Source organism: Lactuca virosa, chromosome 5, assembly GCF_052849685.1.
Source record: "Lactuca virosa cultivar CGN04683 chromosome 5, Lactuca_virosa_CGN04683_v6, whole genome shotgun sequence".
NCBI lineage: Eukaryota > Viridiplantae > Streptophyta > Magnoliopsida > Asterales > Asteraceae > Lactuca > Lactuca virosa.
This window is the reverse complement of record NC_136430.1, coordinates 428268380-428277782: the sequence shown is the minus strand read 5'-3', so window position 1 is coordinate 428277782 and position 9403 is coordinate 428268380. Positions and strand designations below refer to the sequence as shown.

General features: G+C 33.3%; 2 protein-coding genes across 2 annotated transcripts; both read left to right on the top strand.

Annotated features, from left to right (window-relative positions):
* The first annotated feature begins 3689 nt into the window (after window positions 1-3689).
* LOC145114137 (factor of DNA methylation 5-like) lies at window positions 3690-4793 on the top strand. Its single transcript, XM_079050140.1, has 3 exons — window positions 3690-4157; window positions 4241-4462; window positions 4584-4793. The coding sequence occupies exons 1-3, from the start codon at window positions 3690-3692 to the stop codon at window positions 4791-4793; spliced, it is 900 nt and encodes a 299-aa protein (XP_078906266.1).
* A 2364-nt stretch (window positions 4794-7157) lies between these two features.
* LOC145116838 (factor of DNA methylation 1-like) lies at window positions 7158-8943 on the top strand. Its single transcript, XM_079053155.1, has 7 exons — window positions 7158-7199; window positions 7273-7373; window positions 7508-7689; window positions 7802-7876; window positions 7944-8228; window positions 8305-8490; window positions 8601-8943. The coding sequence occupies exons 2-7, from the start codon at window positions 7277-7279 to the stop codon at window positions 8835-8837; spliced, it is 1062 nt and encodes a 353-aa protein (XP_078909281.1). The 5' UTR covers window positions 7158-7199; window positions 7273-7276; the 3' UTR covers window positions 8838-8943.
* Window positions 8944-9403: the final 460 nt, after the last annotated feature.

Genomic DNA, 9403 nt, shown 5'->3' with positions numbered 1-9403 from the left:
AGCAAATTTACTTGAAGCAGGATATTCCATGGCTGAAATTGAAAGCATGGGGTGGTTGGAAATTGAACTTGATGACACTCCACCAGTTGAGATGGTAATTTATTAACCTTGTAATTTTAATTTTAAATATATGTTTTTTCCCATTTATATGATATGGTAATTTATTAACCTTGTTATTTCTTGCATCAGGACTTAAATGAGGATGAGCCTGATGTTGATGAAGGTGAAGCTGACTTTGTAAATGATGTTCTAAATGATGGTGGTGTGATTGAAGGTGAAGGTGAAGCTGACTTTGTAAATGATGGTGGTGTGATTGAAGGTGAAGGTGAAGCTGACTTTGTAAATGATGGTGATGTGATTGAAGTTGAAGGTGTTGAAAATCAAGATGATGGTGATGTGATTGAAGGTAAAGGTGTTAATCATGGGAATGAGGCTGCTGGTGATGTTCTAAATAATGAGGTTGCTGATGAAGGGAATGTGGTTGATGATGAAGGTCATCTGATAGTGCCTAAGACAAGGAAAAGAAAGCCATCAGAGAGGATCACTAAACTAAAGCTTAAAAAGGCAGTTTTTGATAAAGATGGGGGTGGTTCCACATGTTCAAATCCAGTGAATCTGGAGTAGTTAGTTATGTATATGGGGGATTTAGGTGGGGATGGTATACTTAGGCATTTGCACAGCAAGCCCTTTTTGGTATATTTTGTACATCTTAGTTTATACACCCACTAAGTGCACCTTTCATCCAGTTGTTCTCATGTACCTTTTGGGTTGCCTTTTTGGGATATATTTTTGGCAATTTGGTACAAATGGATGGATGGTACATGTTAGTTGATCTTTTGTAATCTTTTGTAATGGTACATGAATATGATGTAATGAATCCCCTTATTATGGTTATAATATGTTTGTTAAGTTTGTTATTTAATATTATGTTTTTTTGATCCATACCATTGGCATCTATATTATGTATCATTTGTAACTACAGTTAGCCAATTTCAGCATTGTACTTTACCATTTAGCAATTTAATCTATATTATGAACCATATGTTTGTTATGTTTACCATTTGCATTTCACAGATAATTTATATTTTACCATTTCACAGCATTGTACCATTTCATAGCATTGTACCATTTCATTGTACTTTACCATTTCACAAAATTGTACCATTTCATCATTGTAGTTTACCATTTGCATTTCACAAATAATTTGTATCTAAAATCTTCATCCAAAACAACAGTTACTAGCCAATTTCAGCATTGTACTTCCATTTGCAACTAAAATCAATCCAAACATTCTACCAAAAGCCAAGTCGATCCAAACATTCTACCAAAAGCCAATCCAAAATAATTTACATCTTCAAAACAACTATTGTCACCATTACCAAAATAAGAACTAAGAGACCTACAATTATTTCTACCAAAGTCTTCAACTGTCCATGCTCCTGCCCCTGCCCCTGCTTTGTGTGAGTTGGGTCGATAATGTGGCCATCTTCTTCATCGTACCATTTGAAAAAACCACAGTCCTCTTCTTCCACCTAGAAAAACAATAATTTGTATGAATTACATACCTTTTTTCAAAGTTTCTCAAGAAATTTACAAATTAGGGCAAATTGTTTACCTTGTAATTAGGGCACCCGTAAAACTTCTTTCCATAGTTCTCAGGTGTTCGAGCAACAGATACCTTGCACACATCTCCACATCCACATCTAACTATTCTTTTCTTTCTCGATGTTGGACCACCTTGGAAGCTTGATTTGGCAGACGAAGTCGACATTTTACAGATACTTAGGGTAGAAGACGGGGGAGAGAATAGAAGACAGGGGAGGGAAAGACTTTGGATCGATGTTAACGGAAGACGATGATGTTTGGGGGTTAAAAGGGTGGATGTAACCGGTTGGTAAAGGGGAACCGGTAAAAAACATTAAAATGAAACATGAGGGACAAATGTAAGGCATCTGTGGCAAAAAAAATCGATTTTGGGCATAACCGGTTTTTTTATGTAAATTTGGGGGCTTTTATGACAAAAACCCTTGTTTTTATAGTTAATGTGTTAAATATAGAATTTAATCCATACGAAACAAAATCCAATCCGCTCTCGAATGCTATTATGAAGTTGGAGAATACGAAAAGTCACTCAAGCCATATACTCTAAGGCATCTAATTTTCTCCAATGTTTTAAAAACCGATTTGAACCGGCCGGTCGAACCGGTTGGACCGGGAGCCGGGGGAGAGAGCGGTTCAACTATCACCGGTTTTACACTGATTTCTGAACCGGATTGAACCGGCCGGTTTTTTGAAAAACCCGGTTGAACCGGTCAAAATAAACCGGTTAAACCGAATAAAAACACATGAAAAATAACAATTACATAATAAACTTTGGTGATTGTTTTCAAATCTATTTAATTTTCTCTAAATAAAAACATATGGTAAATGTTATAAAGTTTTTTTTATGTGTTTTGTATTCATCTAAAACTATATTTTGTTTCGGTATTATACTTTATTTTCTTTTTCACGTATATGGATTAATGTAAAACATTAAAACTTATGGTTATATGTTATTTTAATATATTTGGATTCATCTACAGCTTAATTTGATGTGTATTTTTAATGTTTGAACTTGTAAACATCAAATTCATGATTTATATATGTATGTATGTGTAAGAAAATAGAAAAAAACATGAAAAATATAGAAAACCGGTTCACCCGGCGGTCGAACCGGTTAAACCGGTTGAACCGGGAACCGGTCATCATACCGGTTCAACTAAAAAACCGGTTTTTAAAACACTGATTTTCTCCTTCATTCTCAGGTTTTCAACTGATAATTTTCTTCGGCTCTTCCCTTCAAGGGTTCTTGCAACTTGCATGTTGGTGAGTTTCCATTTTTAATCTTTAATATTAATTAAGCGCTGCTTTCTTATTATTATTATTATTATTATTATTATTATTATTATTTACTATTCCATGGCCAAAGTTCACTCCTTTTCCCATTTCAAGGGGTAAAGTTCACTCCAAATGATCTTTATTTTTGACTTTCAGCTTTTTGAATAAGAACAAAAAATAACCCGGAATTGTTGTTTATACTTGTGCATGTCAGGCTGGACTTGATGGAGAGCACCTACAATGAAAATATCAAATCCCTGAAAAGCATACACTCAAAATATGATGAGTTTCTTCATGCTCATACTTCAGGTTTGATTCATTCATTAGACTTAATTAATAGTTTAACCCTTTTTTTTGTTTTTGTTTTTGAGAAGCTATGCTTTATCAAACCATGCATACCGTAACAAACGGAATATCTGAGTACCAAAAGAATACCAACTTATTTTGCATTATATAATTAATCTTTGATCAAGATCCTATGAGCTTGAATCCGATGTACAAACACACCACTGAGATGTGGGCTGGCTGCCGTTGAAAAGAAATACTTTTTGTGATGATGGAAATGTGTCCAATGTGTGCAAAAGTTATAGATATATTTTCACTTACCAAATAAAAGATTGACCATATTGGTCGCATATCTATATATCAGGAGTTCAAGACCTTACACACATAAAATGCCTATCTAAAAAATGTTGTTTTGTTTATCTTAAATTTTGACTAGATATGAAAATGGTGATTGAGAATATATCTGAGGATTGTGAGAAGTTTCTTCAAGATTCATTTTCTTTATCACCATTTTCTTGAATTCTCCCATGTTTACCATTTTAGCGAGAACAATTGTCGTCCTGCAAACAATTGGTCAACCAGTGTTGCTCTTCGAGGAAAGTAGCAGAGGGTCTAAAGGTAATTACAAAGACACTGGACACCATGTTAACTATAAGAATGTCGGAAGATTAGTTATTACAAATAATGTCGTCATATATCGTTTTCTGCAGAGAGAACTAGACATGCTTCATAAAAGAAGAACTGAACTGGAGGACCAACTCAAAGCCGAGAGTTTTGAAAGTCTACAATCTGAGATTATGCAACTTGAGATAGCTTTACAGGTTGTAGAAGACAATGGCCGAATTGACCTTCAGGAAAAGTTAAAGAATTTACAGAGGGAGCTGATAGAGAAGGGAGAACAACTTCAAGAGTTGAAAGATCAAGCAAAAGTTGTTGGTTTGGCAATACAGGGAAATAATGATGAGTTGCAAGACGCCCGTAAAGAGTTCATCGATGTAAGTATCGTTTCACTTTCACATAAAGCTAGCTGAAAAGGAACCTAGTTTTTATGAACGTCTCTTGACTCTTGTCTTGACAGGGATTGAAGACGTATCCTTGTTCTACCTACGACATAGACATCAAGACAATGGGCGAGCTAGATTTGATGCCTTTTTGTGTTGGGTGTAATTCTACTAAAAGAGCCAGGAAGAATAATACTCTGATGAATGCAATCGATTTCTGGTTGGAATGCAAGTATCTAGTTGAGGATCAAGGCTGGCATCCTTTTACTGTCATCACAGTTGGATCGGACATAAAATCCGTTAATCGATTCCAGCCAACTAGCTATTACATATTTACATCATGTAAAGCATGAAATAGAACAGATATGTATATCCGTATATGTTTTAGCAAAATGATAAACACACGTGTTAAATATATAGGAGATTATTGATGAAGAAGATGAGAAGATTGTTAGGTTGAAGGCGGAGTGCAGTAAGGAACAATATCATGCTGTTGTGACAGCACTAAACGAGAGAAACCAGTACAACTCATCTGATTGTATGCAAGAGATATGGAATTTCAAAGAGCAAAGGAAAGCGAGTTTGAAAGAATGCATAGACTACATTCTCAAAGAATGCATGGAAGATTAATAAGTAATGGAAAATGTATACTAAAGGTTCGATATGCAAGTTCTTGACCATTCAATCCAACTTTTTGCATATTTTGCATGTATGTGGCGCACAAAACGCTATTTTGTAGTAGTAATGACTATATGTGTTTGATTTTGTCCTTCGGCTCAAATATGTTCATTTAAAGCAATTGTCTTATGGAAATTGAATATATATATTAAAAGGATCCATTAGAAGGTAACTGCTGAGTTAATTGAGGCCTTTAAACACGGAATTAGATACCATAAATTACAAGGAAAAAAAAAGCAGCATGACTTTTTGAGTCAAACTTTTCACTTCCTGTAAAATATATTGTGTTATAAATTTCAAATATGTATTCTTTTCTCTTTGCAGTCATGCTCAGGTATTAGAGCAAAATCGAATGTTTCTTTGAAATATAACATTTGGTATCACCTTTTGAACTTTGAAGTTGAAAGTCAATATGTTTGATATATACTAAAAGTCAATTATGTTTTGTTTAGTTAAAACTTGATCGAGAGTAAGAGGCAATATGATCGGAACAATGTTTTAAAAACCGGTTTGAACAGGCCGGTCGAACCGGTTGGACCGGGAGCCGGGGGAGAGAGCGGTTCAACTCTCACCGGTTTTACACTGATTTCTGAATTGGATTGAACCGGTCGGTTTTTTGAAAAACCCGGTTGAACCGGTCAAAATAAACCGGTTGAACCGAATAAAAACACATGAAAAATAACATTTACATAATAAACTTTGGTGATTTTTTTCAAATCTATTTAATTTTCTCTAAATAAAAACATATGGTAAATGTTATAAAGTTTTTTTGTATGTGTTTTGTATTCATCTAAAACTATATTTTGTTTCGGTATTATAGTTTATTTTCTTTTTCACGTATATGGATTAATGTAAAACATTAAAACTTATGGTTATGTGTTATTTTAATATATTTGGATTCATCTACAACTTAATTTGATGTGTATTTTTAATGTTTGAACTTGTAAACATCAAAATTCATGATTTATATATGTATGTGTAAGAAAAAATAGAAAAAAACATGAAAAATATAGAAAACCGGTTCACCCGGCGGTCGAACCGGTTAAACCGGTTGAACCGGGAACCGGTCATCATACCGGTTCAACTAAAAAACCGGTTTTTAAAACACTGGATCGGAATTAAATATTTTGGACCATCCCTTTATCCATCATGCAACTAAACACTTGAATCCGAAAGCGTCGTTCAAATAACTTAGTGCATTCAGTAAGAACATTCACCACAAGTTTCCTAAAAGGCTTTGCATAGCATGCACTATATTATAGCAATCTAATGTTACTAATATTTACAAAAAAAAAATCAGTTTGAAATGTACTGTCTTGACTAAAGATGGCAAAAAAACTCGTAATCGGGTAATTAAACACTGTTTGTTTGGCAATCCAGAGAAAACATGCACTAATTCGTTTTCTTTGATTTTTTTTCCATGTGCTTTTGAATATGATTTCTTGATTGGGTGGACATATATTTCCACTTTTGTGAATAACTATATATTATAGTCTATAGATAAAGAAAAGAAAGATACTGCTAATTTCAATTACTATTTTTCGAAGAATTAAACAAAAGTTAATAGGTTTCCAGAAATAACCATGAATTTCACAATCAAGAGTGAAAAATCACTAAATGGGCATAGAAATAACTAACTACGACTGTGAAATTGATTATAAGTGGTCCCCCATATAAGGCTAATTTCTTTTTCTTTCATTTCTTTTTCATTTTTACACTATTTAAAGTTCTTCGTTTGCTATGAAAATGCTCTTTGAAGTTCTTCGTTTTCTTTGATTAAAATTAAAATATAAAGTTTTTTTCCTTTTGGAATTGGGAATTGTACCTGAAGATTCTATCAAAAAATTCAAAGAAATGTTTTTTTTCTTTTTTCCACGGATAAAACTGTATTTTTGCAAGTCAAACCTGTGATTATTTTTCTTCTAAAAAAAGACGTCATTTGGTGATTTTTGTTGAGCTTTTTCAATCGTTTGGTGTTTTTTGTAGGGCTTTTTTCGTCGTTTTTGTTGATTTTTGAACCATACAAATTGATAGCTATTTTCATAAACTTTTAATTTTGTTTAAAATTTGAAAAATAATAGTAAATGAAATAGTCATGATTATGATTTGACATTTCGTTTCATTAATATTTAATAAACTTAAATGATATATTCGCTTACACTAATTAAGATCGATTCATTTGCCATCGGTTTATGTACGGAAAAAGTGAAGTTTCCATTCTCGTATAAGAATCACCACCTTTCATTGGGTCGTATGAATATGGACAAATACGGATAGTCCTGTCATATGCTCATTATTACTCCTCTTTTAATTTATTTCTTCATCTTTCTCAGGTATCAGATTTTTCAACTGTAAAAGGTTCTTGCAATTTTCTGGTGACATTTTTTTTTTGAAAGAGAATTTTCTGGTGACATTTGGTTGTTCGTGTTAGGGAGATGGAGCATATGGAGAGCACCTCCGCTAAAATGACCACATCCCTAAAAGCCAGTATTCTCTCCAGATATGATGAGGTCTTTCATGCCCATACTTCAGGTTTAAATCATTCACTAAACTAATGGTTTAACCATTTTTTATTTGAGGATCTATCCATCTCTAAACAATGCTACTGTTGAGATCAATAATGTTGTGTTTTTTTTTTTTTTTTTAATCTTGTTAATCTTGGTTAGATATAAAAAGGGTGAATGAGAAGATAACTGTCGACTGTGAGAAGTTTCTTCAATATTATGAAGACAGCTGTTCGCTCATGGACGACTTAACCAGATCTCTGCAACAGCGAGAAGATGAACTAAAGAAAAAACAACGGAAGCTTCAAAAGGAAAAAACAAAGCTAGAACTCAAGAAGAGAGTGGTATGAATATGAATATGAATATGATTAATTCGCCACAAACTAATAAAGCTTGTTTCTTGTGTTTGTTTCTGTCAGTTTTCTTGAATCATGTTATATATGTTTACAATTTCAGCGAGAAAGATTATCTTCCTGCAAACAGTTGATCAACGAAAGCTGCACTTCTAGGAAACTCGCTGAAGATCTAAAGGTAATTACAAAAAGTCAAAAACACAAGACCATAAAAATTACTATGATATATCATTAATTATCTTCAGGGTGAACTAGACATGCTTCATGAAAGAAGAGCTGAACTGGAATCCCAACTGAAAACTGAAGATTATGAAAACCTAGAAAGCGAGATTATCCAACTTGAAACTGCTTTACAAGTCATACACGATGATGACTGTATAGACCCTGAAGAAAAGATGATGAATTTAAAGAGAAAGTTGATACTGAAGGATGAAGAACTTCGAGACATGAAAGAACAGGAAAACTCTTTTCGTTCAGCTCTTCAGACAAAAAACGAGGAATTGCAAGAAGCTCGTTTGGAATTTATTGATGTATGTTATGTAGTATCGAATTCTAATTAATGGAGTTAATAGATACCATAATTACTTGATTATGATAACTTGACAGGGTTTAAAGGCGTGTTCTTTTGGTGGTGGCATAGGCATTAGGAGAATGGGATTGGTAGATTCGACGCCTTTCTTTATTGGAAAAAGGAAAGAGAATGCAGCCAAGTTTTCATCACTATGCAGACATCTTGTTGAGGATCCAGAGTGGCATCCTTTTACGACTATCACAGATGGATCGGATCAAAAGGTATGTTCAATTAATAATTGAAGCTAATTAATAAGTTCATTAGGGTTAATTATAAACGATCGACATATGTTTTTTTTTTTTTATATATTCTGTGTGCGTGAAATATATAGGAGATTATCAATGAAGAAGATGGGAAGATGGTTATTTTGAAGTCGGAATGCAGTGATGAACAGTATCGTGCTGTTGTAACAGCGTTGGTAGAGAGGAATCGGTATCACAAGAATGGAAGGGATTTGATGGAAGAGGTATGGAATTACAGGGAGAATAGGGAAATCACTTTGATAGAAGGTATTGATTACCTTCTTAAAGAATGGAAGATTCAAAAGCAACGGAAAAGACGCTGCTAATTAAAGCTTTAATTAAACACCATTTCAATCTAACTTTTTGGCTTATTTTATGGAAAGGAAAAATGCTTATCCTTTTCTTGCCTTTTTTGGTCTTTGTATAAACATTTAGTTGAAATTGCCTTTTTTTGTCTTCATAATAGTATCTTGGAGCCTATCCATTTCTTTTGTTTTGGATAAAGTTATACGTTTTACGAATCAACTAAATATTAAAAAGGGAAAACTCAAATACAAATTGCAAGAATCCTTGAAGAATTGGAGAAGATTACCAGTTGAAAACCCTTACACCTGAGAATGATGAAGAAAAACTGACGATGCATGGGTTACGAGAATATACTGTTTACTCTTCCTATTCAACATCTTCATATATTTGATTTGGCTTAAATTTTACTTTTTACAGTAATCAAAGATTAGAAAGGAAAACTCACAAATAAATTGCAAGAGTAATTTCTATGGAGCAGTAACCACCAATGTAATTTCTCCAAACTATAGGAATGGTTCTTGTCCTCTTTTTAAAGGTTGGAAAAAAAAAATACGAATTTGACTAATTTACGTACTCTTATGAAATT

Bases quoted from the DNA above. Each gene is read 5' to 3' on its own strand.
- LOC145116838 (XM_079053155.1), top strand. From the start codon at position 7,277: ATGGAGCATATGGAGAGCACCTCCGCTAAAATGACCACATCCCTAAAA. The intron at 7,374-7,507 runs GTTTAAATCATT...AATCTTGGTTAG, and splicing joins CTTTCATGCCCATACTTCAG to ATATAAAAAGGGTGAATGAG. The intron at 8,491-8,600 runs GTATGTTCAATT...TGAAATATATAG, and splicing joins CAGATGGATCGGATCAAAAG to GAGATTATCAATGAAGAAGA.
- LOC145114137 (XM_079050140.1), top strand. From the start codon at position 3,690: ATGTTTACCATTTTAGCGAGAACAATTGTCGTCCTGCAAACAATTGGT. The intron at 4,158-4,240 runs GTAAGTATCGTT...TTGTCTTGACAG, and splicing joins CCCGTAAAGAGTTCATCGAT to GGATTGAAGACGTATCCTTG. The intron at 4,463-4,583 runs GTTAATCGATTC...TTAAATATATAG, and splicing joins TTGGATCGGACATAAAATCC to GAGATTATTGATGAAGAAGA.